The sequence below is a fragment of the Heteronotia binoei genome, chromosome 20 (assembly GCF_032191835.1).
Source record: "Heteronotia binoei isolate CCM8104 ecotype False Entrance Well chromosome 20, APGP_CSIRO_Hbin_v1, whole genome shotgun sequence".
Taxonomy (NCBI): domain Eukaryota; kingdom Metazoa; phylum Chordata; class Lepidosauria; order Squamata; family Gekkonidae; genus Heteronotia; species Heteronotia binoei.
Genome location: NC_083242.1, coordinates 22,493,579 through 22,513,599, shown reverse-complemented (window position 1 = coordinate 22,513,599; position 20,021 = coordinate 22,493,579). Strand labels below are relative to the sequence as shown.

The 20,021-nt window shown below is 46.5% G+C and overlaps 2 protein-coding genes across 3 annotated transcripts in view; one reads left to right on the top strand and one right to left on the bottom strand.

Annotated features, from left to right (window-relative positions):
- The window catches only part of IQCK (IQ motif containing K), a 95,609-nt gene extending 92,631 nt beyond the window's left edge, over positions 1-2,978 (bottom strand). Inside the window, exon 1 of the mRNA XM_060260500.1 lies at positions 2,904-2,978. Within this exon, the coding sequence (XP_060116483.1) occupies positions 2,904-2,964 (61 nt within the window). The 5' untranslated portion in view covers positions 2,965-2,978. The remainder of the gene's footprint in view (positions 1-2,903) is intronic.
- On the top strand, positions 2,758-19,973 carry KNOP1 (lysine rich nucleolar protein 1). 2 transcript variants are annotated; one of them, XM_060260498.1, is made up of 5 exons: positions 2,758-3,122; positions 8,493-9,783; positions 15,709-15,777; positions 17,198-17,275; positions 19,210-19,973. In XM_060260498.1, the coding sequence occupies exons 2-5, from the start codon at positions 8,494-8,496 to the stop codon at positions 19,519-19,521; spliced, it is 1,749 nt and encodes a 582-aa protein (XP_060116481.1). In that variant the 5' UTR covers positions 2,758-3,122; position 8,493; the 3' UTR covers positions 19,522-19,973. The 2 variants fall into 2 exon arrangements, with proteins under 2 accessions (XP_060116481.1, XP_060116482.1); XM_060260499.1 differs by having other exon boundaries at positions 3,027-3,208.
- Positions 19,974-20,021: the final 48 nt, after the last annotated feature.

The following is a 20,021-nucleotide window of genomic DNA, read 5'->3' as shown; positions in this document are numbered from 1 at the left end:
CTGGTATAGTTGGCTTATTTATGACATTCAAAATATAAATGGTTGAGTTTTCAACACGCAGAACTGCAAACAAATACCATATAGAGAAGAGAGCTTCAAACTCCTGAAAGAACTGCTGTCTGAGCATAAGCAAGTACAGAGTGTCTGACCAGGATCCGCAAGACCCAGGTTTGAATCCCCACTCCACCCAGAAATTAGCTGGGTGACCTTGGGCCACTCACGTGCTCTTAACCTGACATACTTCCCAGGGTTGTTGAGAGGATAAATGGAGGAGAGGAGAATTATGTAAGCAATTTTTAATCCCCGCTGGAGAGAAAGTTGGGGTATACATGAAACAAATAAATGTTTTGTCATAAATAAAATTAAAAGCAAAAAAACAATAGAAAACACTTTTCTGTAGTAAAGAAAAGAAAGGGTGTTATTAGGGCTAGAGTTGCCAGGTCTGTGCTAGAAAATACCTGGAGACTTTGGGGGTGGGTCCAGGAGACAATGGGGTTTGGAGAGGGGAGGGGCCTCCGCAGGGTCCAATGCCATGGAGTCCATCCTTCAAAGCAGCCATTTTCTCCAGGGGAGCTGATCTTTGCCAGCTGGAGATCAGTTGCAAAAGCAGATCTCCAGGCCCCACCTGGAGGTGGCAACCCTAATTGGGACATCATGGAGTCATAACAGGGCGAGCAACATCTCTGGGTATTGAAGTAAACTTCACAGCACTGAAAACATTGAGCTTATCAATAGTGTATGTGTATTATCAAAAACATTGGATCTATTAATTGTAGATCCAATTGAAATTCCTGAGGAAATTCTTAGGCTGGCCGAACTGCGTTCCACACGCAGTAATATGCTTGGAAACTGGCATGTCTCTATTGGTGACCAGAGCTTGGCTTGCTACTGTCAAGTCAACCTCTGGCTTCGTCTTCACTATTTCTCTGAACCTCAGAGCTTGTCCCATCATATGCTCTCAATATAAATTCTCCACCTGGTCAGAGTATATTGCAGGGAAAATCAAGTCTTTGGGCCTATCCCTGGAATCATTGTCCATGCTGTCGTTTTCGGCAGCATTTTACCAAATTAAAAGTAGACTTTTGGACATTGAACGCCAGGAATTATACAGTCTGGCCGATAAAACTTGTTCTCCACTGTGTTTTGTGATTCCTTTCACCATGGGGAAAATGGCTTCATACTTTTCCCTTTTATTGACACCCCAGCACCAAAGAGCTTTCTCTCTTGCTAGATGTAATGCTCTGCCCTCTGCCACACTTCCTGGCAGGTTTAACAAGACGACCTCCTTTCTTAGGTTCTGTCCTTGTGACCACACAGCCGTTGGAACAGTCCCTCATATTTTGCTTCACTGTTTGTTATATTCACAGCTTCGTAACTCACTACTGCGTCCCATTTTGGAGAAATCAAGAGGCTGTTCAGATGCCTTAAAAGACTGTAGGCTCCTGAGTGGTTACTCCTCAAAAGACACTGAAATAGTAGCCAAGTTCATTTTTCTGGCCACCATGATACACCAAAGGATTTTGTAGCCATCGTTTTAATTGATAACGATGTTTCTAAATTTTAACTGTACCTTTTGAATTTTATGGGCAATTTTTATTCTGTATAACTTGGTAATCCTTTAATTCTGTATAACTGATTTCTTTTATGCCAATAAAGGCTGCTGATGATGATGATTAAATTGGTCTCTTCAAGGGCATATATATTTTACTGGTACAATATAACAGGAATTATCATTACCTAATGGTGGAAATTAAGTAAATTTCCAGTACTGGATAACGATAATTCCTGTTATAGTTTTATCTAAGTGATTCTCACACTACGCATTGTGAAAGAGTAAAGCCTTTTCTTAAAAAGCGCTGCACTTCAAGAAAGAGAATTTCATAATTTTTTTCAGTGGTCCTCCAATGTTTTTGTCAGAACATGTTTTTTTTTAAATTATTATTCTTGTGAGAAAAGAAAGTGGGATTTCCTCCAAAACATTCCCAATTTTTGCTCTAGGCCAGGGGTGGCCAAACTGTGCCTTGGGAGCCACATGTGGCTTTTTCACACATATTGTCTGACTCTGAAAACCCCCACTGTGCTGCCAGCCAGCCTGGAAAAGGCATTTCTATCTTTAAATCACCAAACCAAAGCCAAAGGCATTTCTATCTTTAAATCACCAAAGTTAAAGTTGCTTTCTTTCTACCTCTCTCCTCCCAATTTGCCTTCCTTCTTTGTGGCTCTCAAACATGTGATGTTCATGTCTTGCGGCTCTCAAATGTCTGACATTTATTGTATGTGGTTCTTACGAAAGCAAGTTTGGCCACTCTGGTTCTAGACCTTCACCTCTTTCTCAGAGTTTATATACTCTTAAATATTGGTAAATACGTTTTATTTAACTAAAAAACCCCACCTCTGTCAGCATCAATTAAGGCGGGATTTCGCCTTAGGATGCGAGAAAAAGTAACAAGAGGGTCCTGCAAAAGAATTAATTTGGAGAGGGAGGGCAATTGAAGAGGGAGAAGGGGGGGTATTTTGCCAGGGCAGCTGCCACAGGCGCCTGGCCAGCGTTCCCTCTAAGCTGAGTTAGTGTGAGCTAGCTCAGAGTTTTAGCCTCCAGCTCACACCTTTCTGTCTTAGCTCAGGAAAGAGGACCCCAGAGCCCAACAATTGGTGCAGCAGCTCACAACTTTACTGCCAGTATAAGTTTTGCTCACAAGACTTCTGCAGCTTAGAGGGAACCTTGCGCCTGGTCCTCTCTCCTGGGCGTGTTTCTGCAGCCTTTCCTGAACACACCAGGGGACTGCTGCCGAGGAAGCAAGGCGCCCTCCCTCAAGGCCCTCTCCAGCCTGGCCTGAAAGGTGGGAAAGGGAAGAGCCGCCGCAGCGGGGAGGCGAAGGGGCTGTGGGGCTGGCGCGGCCCACCTGCGCAGATTTGTTCCCAGAGGCTGAGGGGAGGCCGGGACTCCTCGGCGGCAGCGGCCATGCCGGAGCGCGGGGGCGGTTGCTAGGCAACCCCAAACACAGGCCGCCCAGCTAGGCCGCGGCGCCTTTCCTTTCCGGGTCAAGCGAAAAGAAGGTCCCGCATCGCCCGCTCCCTTCTCCCTGGCTCGTGGGAGGCCGCGCCGGCCGCGGGCAGCTGGGGTGAGTGAAGGAGGGAAGCAAGCGCTTGAACTCTCCGCCTCAGCACATGGCGGAGCCGCATAGGTGGCACGGTTGCCAATCCCCAGGTGGGGGCAGGGGATCCCTCCTCCCGCTTCAGGGTTATTAGACGGGGGGGGGGGGAGGAAAGGTCTGCTGGGCGCTCCATTATTCCCCATAGACTGATTCCCATAGGGTATAGTGGAGAATTGATCTGGGGGAGCTGTTTTTTTGAGGGAGAGGTATAGGGTTGCCAATCCCCAGGTGGGGGCAGGGGATCCCCCGGTTTCGAGGCCCTCCCCCTGCTTCAGGGTCGTCAGAAAGCGCGGGGAGGGGAGGGAAATGTCTGCTGGGAACTCTGTTATTCCCTATGGAGATTTATTCCTATAGAAAATCATGGAGAATTGATCCACGGGTATCTGGGGCTCTGGGGGGGGGCTGTTTTTTAGGGTAGAGGCACCAAATTTTCAGTATAGCATCTAGTGCCTCTCCCCAAAATACCTTCCAAGTTTCAAAAAGAGTGGACCAGGGGGTCCAATTCTATGAGCCTCAAAAGAAGGTGGCCCTATCCTTCATTATTTCCTATGGAAGGAAGGCATTGAAAAGGTGTGCTGTCCCTTTAAATGTGATGGCCAGAACTCCCTTTGAAGTTCAATTATGCTTGTCACAGCCTTGATCTTGGTTCCACCCCTAATGTCTCCTGGCTCCACCCCCAAAGTCCCCAGATATTTATTGAATTGCACTTGGCAACCCTAGAGAGGTACCATATTTTCAGCATAACATCTGGTGAAGCTCCCCAAAATACCATCCAAGTTTCAAAAAGGTTGGACCAGGAGAGCTCCTGGCTCCACCCCCAATGCCTCCCAACTCCACCCCCAAAGTCCTCAGATATTTCTTGAATTGGACCTGGCAACCCTGATAGGTAGGCTTGCCAACTTTGGGTTGGGAAATTCCTGGAGAGTTGGAGGTGGAACCCAGAGAAGAGAGGGACCTTAGCAGGTTGTAATGCCAAAGAATCCAGTTTTCATAGCAGCCATTTTATCCAGGGAAACTGTCCTCTGTAGTCTAAAGATCACTTATAATTGCAGATCTCCCAGCCCCACCTGGAGGTTGGCAACTGTAGGAGAAGGGCACTCTGCATGTTTGGTGTAGTGGTTAAGTGTGCGGACTCTTATCTGGGAGAACCGGGTTTGATTCTTCACTCCTTCACTTGCACCTGCTAGCATGGCCTTGGGTCAGCCATAGCTCTGGCAGAGGTTGTCCTTGAAAGGGCAGCTGCTGTGAGAGCCCTCTCAGCCCCACCCACCTCACAGGGTGCCTGTTGTGGAGGAGGAAGATAAAGGAGATTGTGAGCCACTCTGAGTGTAGGGTAGGATATAAATCCAATATCATCTTCTTCATGTGCTCAACTGCACCATCGATTTTGATTATTACTTCACATCTCCCAGAACTGGGCACTGAAAAGTGGGGGGGCATGTCTGGAGAACAGCTGTAAGGTGAGCCCATAACAGAATAGGAGAAGGAGGGATGAGGTTACCTCCCTCCATCTACCCACGATCAGCCAGATGTTCATATATAAAATATATGCACATATGTATGTGCATATGTTTTATATATGAACATACATTTGGAGGTATTTGTGAATTTCCTGCATTGTACAAGGGTTTGGACTAGATGACCCTGGAGGTCCCTTCCAACTCTATCCCTCGGCTGGGATGGGGCAAAATAATAATAATATAGCCAGTGTGTACAAATAAATACAGATTTGTGTATACATGGTTTGTATATGTATATGTAAACAGTATTCAAATGTGCATATATGTGTATGCATCAACCTATATATATGTGTAAATATATTTATTAATGTAAATATATACAATGTGTATAGGTAATGTTTATATGTCTAAATAGATACACACAAGCGTATAGATATGGGTGCATACATACATGGGTTTCTGCTCTGTTTTTTTAAAACTGGGATAGTTTTTAAAAATAGGCACTGTTTAAACATAATGACTCTAAATATGTCACAGCACTATCAGTTGAAGTTCTGATTAGCTTTGGGAAAAGGTGCAAGGGGATAACCAAGGAATTGAGGGTCTTATGGAAGTGGAGAATGAGTCTTTGTGTGGGATGCCCTTTGTTTTCTGAGAAGGGGGGAGCTGAATGCAAGAAGAGCCTATTGGATCAGGCCAAAGAGTTCACCATTATGTTCTCAGTACTGGGTGGTCTGATATTTCTCTGCTGTCTGTCCACTAGGAACTGGTATTCAGAGGTATACTGCCTCTGATAGTGGAGGTTCAGTTTGGCTGACTTGCTTAACATGTCCTCCGTTTCCTCTTCTTAAATATAAAAGCCCTCCTCCATTAAAGCAATTGCACCTACCACTTCCCTCCAAGGCGCTGAGGGTGGCTTTGATGGTTTTACCTTCCCCCATTCTATTCTCACAACAATCCTGTGAGGTAGGCTAGGCAAGGAGACAGTGTGTGATTGGCTGTCTTAGGGTCAGTCCTAATGTTGTATGTTTAGTTCCCCAACTAAACATGAAACATTCTTCTCTATATCTATTTGTGGAAGGAAAATGGTGCTCAAATTTGAGCCAAAAAACTGGAAGAGAAGCCTTCCAATGGCATCAGAAGCACACTTTGAATTTTCTGCTGGTAGAAATTGTGTTGGTTAGAGTTTGCTCTGTTCATAGAGGGAGGGTGCTGTATCTGAAGGAATGAGTAGTGACTCACAAAAGCTCATCCCCTGCAACAAATGTTGTTAGTCTTTAAGGTGCTCCTGGACTCTTGCTCTTTTCTACTGCTAAAGGTAAAGGTAGTCCGCGGTGCAAGCACCAGTCGTTTCCGACTCTGGGGTAATGTTGCATCATGACGTTTTCATGGCAGACTTTTTACAGGGTGGTTTGCCATCGCCTTCCCCAGTCAGCTACACTTTCCCCCCAGCAAGCTGGGTACTCATTTTAGCGACCTCGGAAGGATGGGAAGCTAAGTCAACCTGGAGCCGGCTACCTGAATCCAGCTTCCACCGGGATCGAACTCAGAGCAGAGCTTGGACTGCAGCACTGCAAATTACTATTCGGTATCATGGGGCTCTTTTCCACTACTACAGACAAACTAACATGGCTACCCATCTGGTTCTGTCTCAGGGAGAAGGGGCACTGGTGATGTAATAAGATGGTGCTACTTTATTGTGGAATTTATTGTGGATGGTGGAAGACAGGAGGGCCTGGCGTGACTTTGTCCATGGGGTCGCAAAGAGTCAGACTCGACTGTGCGACTGAACAACAACAAACTTTATTTTCTTCATTTATTTAAGTCCAGCTGGGGCTTAGCTAGATCTGAGTAGGCTAGCCTGATTTCATCCAATCTCGGAAGCTTAGCAGGGTTGGCCCTGGTCAGTTTTGGAGTAGGAGACAATCAAGGAAATCCAAGGTTGCTGTGAAGAGGCAGATCTCTGATCGTCTCTTGTCTTGAAAATCCTATGGCAGGGGTGGCCAACGGTAGCGCTCCAGATGGGTTTTTTTCCTACAACTCCCATCATCAGCCCCAGCCAGCATGGCCAATGGCTGGGGCTGATGGGAGTTGTGGGCAAGAAAAACATCTGGAGAGCTACCGTTGGCCACCCCTGCCGTATGGGGTTGCCATAAGTCAGCTGCAGCTTGATGGCAAAGGAAAGGTCCTGCCCAGAAGTGCGAGCAGACCCAGTCACAAGGGAGGCATGTTGGTTCTGCTGCTTTGCAAAGGTGCAATTACTGCTGTGAGCGGCACAGCATTAACTCTAAATAATGAGTCAGTTAAAATTATAGCTGACAAAAGTGGGCAGATGTTGCATTGTCTCAGGAAGATGTTCAAGAGAAGCCGTCTGTCTGCCTCCTTCAAAGAACTGTACAGCTGCGGCAGGCCATCTAGGCCCAACATTACCATTTCTTAGGTTTTGTGTGGGTGGGCTAGCCTTTTTTGAGCAGGAACGCAGTTCCAGCTGGCTTGGGGTCAGGGGCTGAGGCCTACTGAGGGGGTTCCTGCTGGGCTTTTTCTACCCAAAACCCCTGTGTGAAACAATGCTGACACCAGGGGGTGTGTGGCCTAATATGCAAATGAGTTCCTGCTGGGCTTTTTCTACAAAAAAAGCCCTGTGGGTGGGTATTTTAAACAAGAAATTTGCATTTGTGTCCCTAACCCATCCCTATTCTTAAAACTGCCAAGGTCTTTTCTGTGTCTTTGCCTGAAAAAGTTTGTATTCTGCATCTTGCATCCTGGGAATGGTTCAGACTCCAGGCCAGAAAAATAACCTAACCAAAGCAGAAAGCAAAGGTCTACTCGAGGGCAGAAGCTGACCTGGCCGCTGGTTCCTACAAGTATAGGAAATGTTAGAGAGAAGCAGGCCTCAGATTCAGCAGGAGCTCACAGAAGTGCAGCTCCTGAACCTTTCTGAGGGTTCCCCCTCTTCCTCCCCACCTACCTTGTTCATTGAATAGTAGGTGCAGCTGCATAACAAACCCTGAATGAAAGCAGAAGCCAGCCAGCCAGCCACCAGGGGCTTTGCCAGGCCCCCAGCAGCCCTCATTAACCCCTGGAGAAGCCCGCACCACCCTTTCTCCACTTCTGATGTGATTTTGGGTGGTGGGTGGCTTGCTGGCCTTTTGACTGTGGGGGAGGGGCAGCCGAAGAGAGCCCCAGGTGAGCGAGGCCTGCTTGGGCTGGCTGGATCTCTAGCCAGCCCAAGCAGGCCTTACTCACCTGGGGCTCTCCTTTCTTGAGTCAGGTTGTTTTTGGCTGGTGGGGGGGCGGCATATGCTAATGAGCTCCACTACCTATTTTTCTACAAAACGACACCTGGAGAGAAGGAAACTGGCATCATAGACATTATCATGGGGTAGAAATGTGAGGCTCCAACTCTACCCCAAAAGTAGACTGTCGCTTTGCATCATTCATCACCATCAGGTGGTGGGGGCACAAGAATATTACTTCTGGAGTCTAAAATTCAACTCACTGTGGCGCGGAGATTGGGGAAACGTGAATTCGGGCAGGTGACCTTTGCTAGTCCCATTGTCTTCCTGGACTTTGCCTCTCACAGTTTGGTTGAGAAAACAGAAGTGAGATGTCTGGGTTCCTTGGCAGGATAAAAACCCATAAAGTAGGCAGATGAATCTTCGGCGTTGCTCTTAGAGTTAACCTGGAGATGAGGAGGACAAAAAACTGGGTGTTTGCCAGGCTTCTTCCTTCTTGAGGCCAGAAGGAAGTGTCCAGAATGGACATGGGTGGCAATCAACATTCACAGGGGTTTCTTTTTTGTTCCTTGGATGATTTTTGTGGAAGGCACTTTCACCAAATGCTTCCCCCAACTGCTGTATTTTCTGTTGTTTTCCAGGATGGTCATAAAAGATGCAAAGAAGTACAGTTCTGAGGGAACTACACAGAAAAAGAACAAAACGAAAAAGGCTTCCAGGAATCCATTTGTTATAATAGATGGTGACGATGATGATGCACAGTTTGGTCTACTCACAAAGGCCAGGAGGGGGGAAAAGAAACACTTAGTAGTAGGGAATGGTTCGAATGTGAAGAAGAAGAAGAAGAAAAAGAAAAAGAAGAAACTGGACTCTAAATTATTAAAGAATGCAGCATTTGCAGACCTTCCTATTACTGCACAAAGCAGTTCGGATTTGGAATCAATAAAAGAAGCAGAGAATCCACCTAAGGCTTTAAAGAAAAAGAGAAAGCGAGGACTTTCCTGCAAGCAAGAGAGCGATCCAGAAATCCCAAGCCAGGGCCAAACAACAGAATGTCTGGAAGCCAATTTCCTTGTTGGTAAAAGACGCAAAAGGAGTGTCCCTGAGACCCGTGGAGGCAACAATGGATGCAGCCCAAAGAGAAAGAAGAAGAAACACAAGCTTGCTTGCTCCTTGATTCCATCGCATGCTGAGGATGATTATTCCAAAAAAGACTTGCCCCCCACAATGAAAATGATTTCTCATGAAATGACGCCATCAGGTAGAAAACCAACTCTTATCCAGGCTGCTGTAAGCACGGGGGAAAGCAAATGTGTTTGCTGTTTTACATCCATGGACAGTCAAGAAACTAGAAATGGAGGTTTGGAGAAAGGCACTGCAGACCCTATTGATGAGCTGCAAGAAGAAAATAACTGCAAGCAAGACCACAAGGAAATAACTGCAAGCAAGATCCACATATCAAAAAAGAGAAGGCAAGTAACAGAGCAGGAAGTACATAAAAAGAGGAAGAAGAAGAAGAAACTGAAGGAGGAAACTGATTTCCATTTGACATCGGCAGGTAGCCAGGAAAACCATCCTGCTGTCTCTACTGAAACTCTCTGGAAGACCAAAGCTGAAGAAAAAATGAGGAAAATAGATCTGATCCAGAACTCTAAAGGAGACAGCAAAGGCCACAAGATCTACACCAAAGTTGCAAACAATTATCCAGCTCTTCTGGAGGACAACACAGATGCTTTTGATTGGGAAGAAAAAGCAGTAGCAATAAAAAGAAATAAAAAGAAAGCCAAAAAACCCAAGAAGAGGCTAGACCCAGCAGCGGGGTTAAAGAGCAAGCAGTGTGCTGCCACGGAGAGGAAGGCAAAGAAGAGGGAAGGACCCGAGAGAGCTGAGGAGCCCAGTTCAAAGCAAGCAAAGCTCAAGGAAGAAGCCGAGGTATGTTCTACAGAGGAAGGGTTCTGAATAGCCTGGAATACTTAATTGATGAATTTCAGGGGTGGCCAACGGTAGCCAGCCATTGGCCATGCTGAATGGGGCTGATGAGAGTTGTAGGCAAAAAACATCTGGAGAGCTACCGTTGGCCACCCCTGAATTAGATTGATTAAAATTCTTTTTGGTCTTCATAATATTGGAGTAGCTATTAGAATTAGACACTGTTCATAAAATTGGAATAGCTATTAGAATTGGCTCTGCATACTGGCTGTTATTTCTGCATTAGCCACAGTGGCATGGCGCCATTTAACAAATGTGGTTTCAGGCCAGGTGGAGAAGCAGGTCCAGCTTATGTGCTGTTTTAGCACTACCCCATTAGGAGGTATGTCTCTCAAGTTACCACATTGGCAGAAGTTATCAGGCAAGGCGTAGAAGCAACCAGGGCCATCCATGTTGCTGTATGAAACAGGAGTTGTCTGGTACTTGCCTCTGCTTTCCTCTAGACTTGCATTCCAGTTTGGTGTAGCCAGTTTGGTGTAGTGGTTAAGTGTGCGGACTCTTATCTGGGAGAACTGGGTTTGATTCCCCACTCCTCCACTTGCAGCTGCTGGCATGGCCTTGGGTCAGCCATAGCTCTGAGTTGTCCTTGAAAGGGCAGCTGCTGTAAGAACTCTCTCAGCCCCACCTACCTCACAGGCAATATTCCCTCTAAGCTGTAGAGTGAGCAAAAATTCTACTTTGTGAGCTTCTGGTATTAAAGTTGTGAGCTGCTGCATAAATTATTGTGCTCTGGGGCCATTTTTCCTGAGCTAAGACAAAAATGTGTGAGCTGGAGGCTAAAAATCTGTGAGGTAGCTCACACTCAGCTTAGAGGGAACGCTGCTCACAGGATGTCTGTTGTTGGGGGGGAGGGGGAGGTAAAGGAGATTGTGATTGCTTTGAGACGCTGAGATTCAGAGTATAGGGTGGGATATAAATCCAGTATCATCATCTTCTCTTGACTCCATGTGGCCTGAATTTGGGATGATGTACTTTCTAGGGCACAACTTCGGCTTCTGAGCTGCAGCCCAAATGAAATAACTGTTGTGCTTAATGTAATTTGGCAGTCCTCCAGCCATTTGGACTCCATGCAGGCTCCAAAAGCAAGAGTGGGATTGATCCTAAGAACTGCATCCCAAGGAGCCCTTGTGTACGAGGACTTTGACACCTCCTTCTTCCTGTGGCTGTGCTCCCGGAAAGCTTGCTGGTGTGGGTCCATCAGGAATACTGGGATGGGGGGTGGCGAACTGCAGTGGTAGCAGCAGGAGCAGAAAAAATCAGCAAAAAAGCAGAACAAGACACAGGTCCCATCCCCGCGCCTCCATCACCGAGGCAGCAGCAGCAGGGAATCGCAGCACACCCTACTTGCAAAAGAGTCTACATGTATCCATTATTCATCGTGGGATTTCTCCTGTCAGGCCCTCAGGGTTGTCATAATTTCTTTTTTATTAGGTGTTTTTCCTTTTGACCTTTTGAAAGAGAGGGTGGTTTTATTGCAGGGATAAATTTTCTAATTAAATCGGTATTGCCTGTTGACCACCTTTTGGATTACAGCAGCTGCTCGCTCACACGCGCAGGCAGAGGCGAGTTCAGCTGGATAGCAGCCGTCAATCATATTGTTCATTTGAAGAGGTAAGCGTGAAGAAGGCAGGGGGTTGAGTCTCCTGCTGAGATGAGAAGCCGGGGAAGAGAAGCCTGGTCTCGCCTGGATAACATTTCCCAGCTAAATTTTCATTTTAGCACATTTAGTTTCGCCTTTAACACACGGCTTCCAAACTAACCCTGTCCTCGGTAAAATCTCTTGGGGAAAGCTCCTCTTGGGAATAGTGCAGTGGGAAAGGCTGAAGGGCCCCTGGCCAAAGGCAGGTTGCATCCTCCCTCTACAGTTTAAAGTCCTTATTTGTGTTCATGGAACATCATGTTTCCCTGGGCTCTCAGCAGGAAGTCACTGATAGCTCATGGCAGAAAGCCATGAAATAGAGAGGATTTGCTAATCAAGGGTGCTCCTGCACACATTTGGCAGCGGGAGGGTGGTCGTTGGGATTTTAATAACATAAGAACATAAGAGAAGCCATGTTGGATCAGGCCAGTGGCCCATCCGGTCCAACACTCTGAGTCACATAGTGGCCAATATATGTGTGTGTGTATATACATATGTATATATATACACACACACACATATATATATACACACACTGTGGCTAATAGCCACTGATGGACCTCTGCTCCATATTTTTATCCAATCCCCTCTTAAAGCTGGCTATGCTTGTAGCCGCCACCTCCTGTGGCAGTGAGTTCCACATGTTAATCACCCTTTGGGTGAAGAAGGACTTCCTTTTATCTGTTTTAACATGACTGCTCAGCAATTTCATTGAATGCCCATAAGTTCTTGTATTGTGAGAAAGGGAGAAAAGTACTTCTTTCTCTACTTTCTCCATCCCATGCGTTATCTTGTAAACCACTATCATGTCACCCCGCAGTCGACGTTTCTCCAAGCTAAAGAGCCCCAAGTGTTTTAACCTTTCTTCATAGAAAATCGTTCCAAACCTTTAATCATTCTAGTTGCCCTTTTCTGCCCTTTTTCCAATTCTATAATATCCTTTTTGAGGTGCGGTGACCAGAATTGTACACAGTATTCTCTTATCTCTAGCAATATGGTCTTTACTGTCTATTCAGGTTGGTTCAAACCTAGATATTTATCCCTTGATGACATATAAGTAAGCGCTCATTATACCCCGATAGGGCGGGATACATGGGGTATAAATCGAAAAATTAAATCAAATCAAATCTAGAGCTCTCTCTCTAGCTTCTATGCAGGCATGATGTCCATTCTTTGTGCAGCAGCATCCCCACATCGCAAAAGGGTCTGTTTTGGGGGAACCTTTGAAAAGAGAAGTCTTGGAACTGTCGACATCCATTCTAAGAAGGTTCAGCCACAGGAAATCTTGAGTTTCTTAAAGAAAATTGGTTCTTTGGTTCTGGAGCCTTGTTTTTGAGGTTTCACCTGCCATTCTGAAAATCTCCTCCAGATTTGAGACTGGCTATCATTGCAGCTTCAACAGGCAGGGGCTTTAAGAAAGCCACAGAAACCGGCAAGGAAAGGTCTTGTCAAGCGCTGCAAGAACTTCTGACTTCCAAAGGGAGTTCCAAATTCCCTTATTAATGATCCTGAAGTGAAGGCTGAGTTAAACCCTGTAATCCCTTGCAAAAAGTGGATATCCCTAAAGCAATAGCTACTGTTGCATTCCAATTTCCGGTTTGGTATTGTGTATATGAACAAGAAGAGGAGGAGACACCACAGGGCAGCATTCAGCAACAGCTGTGACTTAGATAGACCAGATCATGTACCAAGTTTTGTCTCAACTTGTGAATCAGATTAGAAATGCAGCTAAGGGGGAGAATCCCCAATCTTTTGGGGCCCACAGGCCTCTCTAGCATTTTGAGAGGTGATGGGGAGCACCACAACAAAATGGCTGCCACTGTGAGAGGCACTGCTGAACCTCAAAGGGCTGCAGCAGGAGGCAGGAGCCAAACACAATGCCTCCCTCTTCAGTAGGCAAGAGTACTGAAGGGGAATAACAGGAGACAAAGGAGAGCCCAGATGACAAAAGGAGAATGTGATGGGGAATAAAAAGAAACCAAGGAAAGCTCAAGGGAGATAGAGAAGGGAAAATGTAAAGAGATGAAGCAACACGCCCCCCCCCCCCCAGGATGGGGAGAAAGAAGTGGAATAATAAGGACAGCCAGAAGAGGGAATGGCATGGAAGGCACACTGGCTAAGGAAAGCCTGGGTGCTTACCAGTCCTGATCCTTCAGTGATTACAGTTTGTGTTGCAGGCATGAAAAAGCTTTCAGAACGAAATTGTCCAATAACAAGGCCTCCCTTAGAATGACCTCATCCATTTTCTGAAAAGTTGGAGGGACACCAGGGGAAGTCGTGGCAGGGACCATGTCAAGGAAGCCTGAAGTAGTTTATAAAATTATGCAGGGTGAGGAGAAAGCAGACTTACTTGGGGGGCACCCAACAAAGCGGGAACAGGGCAGACAAAAGGGAAATCCTTTACATCAGGGGTGGCCAGCAGTAGCTCTCCAGATGTTTTTTGCCTACAACTCCCATCAGCCCCAGCCAGCATGGCCAATGGCTGGGGCTGATGGGAGTTGTAGGCAAAAAACATCTGGAGAGCTACCATTGGCTACTCGATTTAGATAGTTTATCCAGATGTTTTTTGCCTACAACTCCCATCAACCCCAGCCAGCATGGCCAATGGCTGGGGCTGATGGGAGTTGTAGGCAAAAAACATCTGGAGAGCTATCGTTGGCTACTCGATTTAGATAGTTTATCCAGATGTTTTTGCCTACAACTCCCATCAACCCCAGCCATTGGCCATGCTGGCTGGGGTTGATGGGAGTTGTAGGCAAAAAACAGCTGCTGAACACTGCCCTAGATGGACCTTTGGGTCTGAGCAAATGGACCTCTCTTGCATTTTTGCATGCAGGAAGCACGGGACGTTTGGATGCTGATCTCTAAACAGCCACAAATACATGTCTAGGAAACGTACTGGGTCCAGTCGTTCAGTAAAGATGGTGCTTTTTGATCTGCTCCTGCAGGAGGATTCTTCTTTCACAGGCCTTTTTCCATGGCTCCTCTTGCATTCTTGCCTACTTCCCTGCACGGAATAAATCTTGGCTCCATTCATGGGACTTGGCAGGCTGCCTTCAGCACTTCAGCGTGTATTTGCATTGTCTTTTGTTACCCTTGAAAGAGACCCACATCAACAGTGGTGGTTGGAGAGAGTTGTTTAGGAGTTGCCCCAAACTGCCTTGGAATGGCACATATGTGACAAGGAACAAATGGAGCAAAGCCTATTGCTCTTTGCCTGCACCCATGTGCTGCAAACCACTGCCTTCTCGGGTTATTTCACGCTTGAGTTGACCCTTCAAGCTTCCGCCATATGTCTTTTTCCCGTGTCCTCCTTCGTTCTGTTTCACTCAAGTCCAATTACTTGCCAACAGCTCCCATAACTCATAGAGCGTCCTTTGCCTTCCCCCATTGTTCTTGTTGTGTGTTGTTTACTCCCCCTCTCCTCCCAGTGGTTTAACACAGTGGTTCCCAACCTTTTTGGCACCAGGGACCGGTTTTGTGAAAGACAATTTTTCCATGGACCGGTGTGTGTGTGTGAGTGCCGGGGGTTCTGCCACCCCAGGATGCCCCCCTCCCTGTCCCTGCCCCCAATGAGCAGGTGAAGGTCACTGCTGTGATGCCCCTTCTGGGAGTTGGGCAGATGAAAGAGGTGGTGCTTCGGAGCTAGGCTGCACTGCCTCTTTTGTCCGCCCAGGTCCCAGGCAGGCAAAAGGGGCAGCAAGTCTACTCTACCTCTTTCGGTGAAAGGTTTGGCAGGGCTGCTCGGCCTCATTCCATGGCCCGGTTGCTAACCACGAACTGGTACCAGCCCATGGACCAGGGGCTGGGGACCCCCCCCCCGCCCCGTTTAACATAATGGGAAATCACTTGGAAGTTTCTCAGTCTTGTTTAGATCTTTGTCAACAGTTAACACTTCTATTTTGCTCATGTATTTGGAGTTGGGGTTTATTTCCTTCCTCCGAGTTTGGTTTTGAGTCCCATCCCCCACCCCCTCCATTTGTATGCACCCAGCTGTTCCCTTGTTTCTAAAATATTCGTAATCCAGAAGATTCACTAGAACCTCCTGGAGAAAACCAAGCTCCAATCATACCATGGCTAGTAAGCCATGCCACTGCTTGCATGCAGCTTTCTGTAACTCAGTGTTCAGAACATCCTTTTGTATTTTTTGCATAGTATGGGAGGTTCTCTTTGCTTGAGCATGTGAAGATTCTCACAGTGATGCTCAAATCGTCTTTTTTTTAATACAGGAAGGAGAAGATGAAATCCAAGTCATAACCATTAAGAAAGGAAACTGTGATGAAGCAAAGATAGACAAGGTACAATCTGACAGCAATGCTGATTCTGTGGACTTAGGCAGATCATAGGAAGGGTTGCATCAGTGCTTAGTTCTTGTGGCCCTTTCTTACACACCCGGGAAAATGTTGATCACCACTTTGGGGTCAGGAAGCAATTTTTCTCCAGACCAGTTTGGCCAGGGATCCTGGAGGGTTTCTACCATCTTCTGGATATGGAGCAGGGGTCACTGGGATTGTGGGTGGGAGATATTTGTGATTTTCCTGCATTGCGCAGGGAAGTTAAGACTGTATGACCCTGGAGGTCCCTTCCACCACTATGATTCTAATATGTTTCCTTTAATGCTGTGGGGATATTGCTACGGTAGCATCCAGGGGGCTCGTTCAGAAGTTCCAGTGTTCACATTTTGCCTTCCAGTTTCCGAGCCCTGCTGATAGGCTGTTCTCATGTTGCCAGTTAACTATCGAAAACAAAACAACCCTCCCACCCCCACCAAAGTCCTCATAGAAGCATTCTGAACTTAAGTCCAGGAGCAACTGGGATGGTCGCCCACCTCATATGTGACGGAGTCTTGAAACCAACATTTGGAGGCTGGGGGGGAGGACTGCAATTTCAAGCAAATGCCGGAAGGGTTTTGAATAAAAATGCTGACTGTCCCTAATTCCCCTTCCATCATGTAAGCAATTTTTGAGCATCTGTTACCTGCAGTGCTCTCTAAGCCAAGAAAAATACAGCTTTTCCCAACCTGCAGGATATTTTCTTTGTGATGACTGAATACGTCTCTGTGTAAAGGGGGTGTCCCCCTTGTTTCAGGCATGTGAGCACCTATAGCTGCCTTGTAGGGAAGAGTTAGATCTCACTTATCCTGACAGGTGCTTGCTTCCCAGGATCTCAAGGAATTCCCAGTGCTTCCCAACTGGGACCCTTTAAGCTAGAGGTGCAAAGGAATGAACCTGGAATCTTTTGCTAGAAAGTGTGTCCTTTATAGGCCTCCGTTATTATGAAGCTGCAGCCCATTGGTCTTAGCTCAGTGTAGTCAATTGTGATTGGTAGCAGCTCCAAAGTCTCCCAACACCTGCTACTCCAAATCCTTGAACTGAAGCTGCTGGGGATTGAACCCGGAAACTTCTGAATGCAAAACAGATTGTGGGCCAAGACACAGCCCTCCCCACAGGAATGCTCAGAGGAAAATCTTCAAAGCATCTTACAAGATTTTTCCAGTTGAAAATGGGAAGGGGTGAAGGGTTCAGGTTGCAGGTTTTCAAATGTATGCCCAGAGTTCTTTTAATATGCTGCTTGGTGTATTTTTAATATACCATCAGCATTTTCAATAGTTTTGCTGCTTTGTAGGCTATTTTGTGTTTTAATGCTGCTCTTTGCACTTTAGTGCCATAGGTTTTTTTGCTGGTTTTTTAATGCTTTTTGGGTTTTTTTCTGTCCTAGTCAAGACGGCAGGCTCTCCAGGAAGAGATTGACCGGGAATCTGGCAAAACAAAGGCAATCAAGGAAGACAACAAATCGGTAAGCCCCCTTCCTGCAAGAGAACGTGGCCCTCTCCTGTCCCTATTTTGCTATGCTGGTCATGTTTGCTGCCTGGCAAGCCAGGCTCTCTCCTGATTGGAAACTGGAGGTCATTCTACAGAACAAATTAGTCCAGTCCCTGGAGATGCTGAAAGCAGCCTGGTGAACTCCAGAGGCAGTGAGCTGTAATTCTCATCATTAATCCCGAAAAGTAGCACTCTCCCCCTCATTTTGATTCCCGCAGGGAATGAGCCGTGATGTGTTTGCTGTAGAAAATGTGTTCTGTTTACCGTGGAATATAAATAATAATAGCCCTTGGACATTGCTGTCAGCAGGACTCTAATTAGCACGACTCTTTCTCCCCCCCCCCTCACATGGCAAAAGAAATTGAGATGAAGGAAATGTGGGGTGCTTTCAGTTCCCTCCCTGGCTTCAAGCAGACCACAGATTTGAATGCCACTAACACAGGGGGAGAGCAGTTGCATATTGGAGGAAGGTGGCCCTGACAAATGAATCCTGGCAGAAGGAATAATGGGGCTATTGAGGTCTTAACAGAGATGGGGGAGATGAGTCTTAAATTGCCTGTCAGCCCATTCATTTCTGTTAGTCTCCATCTTGCTGTGATAAGGCCACTGGTGCAGTTATCTCTCTCTGAGGGCCCCTGCCCACATGACACGTTTCCAGCCTTGATCTCAGTTTTGTGCGACTGCTGTTATTCCTGAGCATCTGCCCCCACTAGGTGCTGCACAGAACTGGGACCTGTCCACTGGTCCATGTTCATTGGAAGCAGCCCATCTATGCCAGGTGTTCCTTGTCTGCATGCAAAATAATAATGGTGACATTTTTAGCAGCAGAACGAGGGGAAGTGTGAGAAAAGCAGAAGCTGGGAAACGGAAGCATATGCTGAACATGAGCCAACAGTGTGATGCGGTGGCTAAAAAGGCAAATGCAATTTTGGGCTGTATCAACAGAAGTATAGTGTCCAGATCACGTGATGTGATGGTATCGCTTTACTCTGCTCTGGTAAGACCTCACCTGGAGTATTGTGTTCAGTTTTGGGCACCACATTTTAAGAAGGATATAGACAAGCTGGAACGGGTCCAGAGGAGGGCGACGAAGATGGTGAGGGGTCTGGAGACCAAGTCCTATGAAGAAAGGTTGACAGACCTGGGCCTGTTTAGCCTGAAGAGAAGACAGCTGAGAGGTGATATGATCACCATCTTCAAGTACTTGAAGGGCTGTGATATAGAGGATGGTGCAGAATTTTTTTCTGTGGCCCCAGAAGGGAGGACCAGAACCAATGGGTTGAAATTAAATGTTGAGTTTCCGGCTCAACATTAGGAAGAACTTCCTGACCGTTGGAGCGATTTCTCAGTGTAACAGGCTTCCTTGGGAGGTGGTGGGCTCTCCTTCCTTGGAAGTTTTAAAACAGAAGTTAGATGGCCATCTGACAGCAATGAAGATCCTGTGAATTTAGGGGGAGGTATTTGTGAGTTTCCTGTATTGTGCTGGGGGTTGGACTAGATGACCCTGGAGGTCCCTTCCAACTCTATGATTCTAAGTAGGGAGAAGGGCATGGTGGTGATGGTAAGGATGAGATTGTCACTCCTCCATGGACCTTCACTGGCATTTAAATGTTGTTCTTTCTTATAATGACAAGTAAAGTGACCCAGGCTCATGACTGGAGCTTCGCTGACCCCATACGCCCCCAAAGACTGAGGTCCTTCAGTGTGTGTTGGATGCATATGCAGGAAATGTGTACAAATATGTAGGAATACAAACACAACCATTAGACCTACTATCCATTCACACACTGCCTTTCACCAGCTGGTATCTGATGCTCTGTCAATGCCTTGTGCAAAGGCCTCGTATTTGATCAATATGAAACCCTCCAGGGTCTAAGCCACATCCATCTTTGCCTTTAATCTCTTCAGGATCACCATTTTGGCCAGTGGAGCACGGCAGCCTTTGACAACGCAGAGCGAAAAACAAAGTTTCTCAGACTATTGGGTGGTTTTAAGAAAGGTCCTGCTTTGACCGAGGAGTCGCCAACCAGGGTAACAAAACACAACATGGCTTTGGCCAGGCACAGCGAGGAGAAACTGCAGCAGAGGCTGCAGGCTGAATTTGAGAAGGCAGTGGGTTGGAAGCAACGGCCAGGGGCTGGCCTCGGGTTCCAGCTGGCTTCTCGGAAACAGGTGCACAGAGATAAATATGCTTCTAAATCTGTAAAATTTGTGGACTAAACTGTGAGCAAGGGGAGACTCTGAATTGGGGGTTGTAATGCAAGGCTTTTTCATAGTGTGGGGGAAGTTTAACATTTGTAAAAAGAGTTTTTAAAAAATTCAGCTGACTTCAGGCTAGCATCTGAATCACTGAAATCTCTACCTCTCTGCTCAGGTATGGACAGTAGAACAAGTATCTTCCTCTAGAGACCTTGCTTCCCTTTTGGCAGCTCAGACTTGTGAATACTCACCAGGCTGCATTTTGAAAATGAGCTGCTTTGGCCCCAGGACTGAACTACGGGAGTCACTTAATGTTTTTACTGAAGGGGGGAAATGGCCATGAAATTCTTTGGGCTCTTCATCAGGGTTTTTGTACTGAGATCTGAAAAACTTCATGGCTTCAACAGTAGCCCAAAGTTTGCCGTTTTAAATGTTCTATTGCTTTTATCTTTATTAAAAGAATATTCCTTTCATCGGATTTCTTTACAAACGTCACTCCAATCAAATTCATTAAGAATCAG

Bases quoted from the DNA above. Each gene is read 5' to 3' on its own strand.
- KNOP1 (XM_060260498.1), top strand. From the start codon at position 8,494: ATGGTCATAAAAGATGCAAAGAAGTACAGTTCTGAGGGAACTACACAG. The intron at 9,784-15,708 runs GTATGTTCTACA...TTTTTAATACAG, and splicing joins AGCTCAAGGAAGAAGCCGAG to GAAGGAGAAGATGAAATCCA. The intron at 15,778-17,197 runs GTACAATCTGAC...TTTCTGTCCTAG, and splicing joins ATGAAGCAAAGATAGACAAG to TCAAGACGGCAGGCTCTCCA.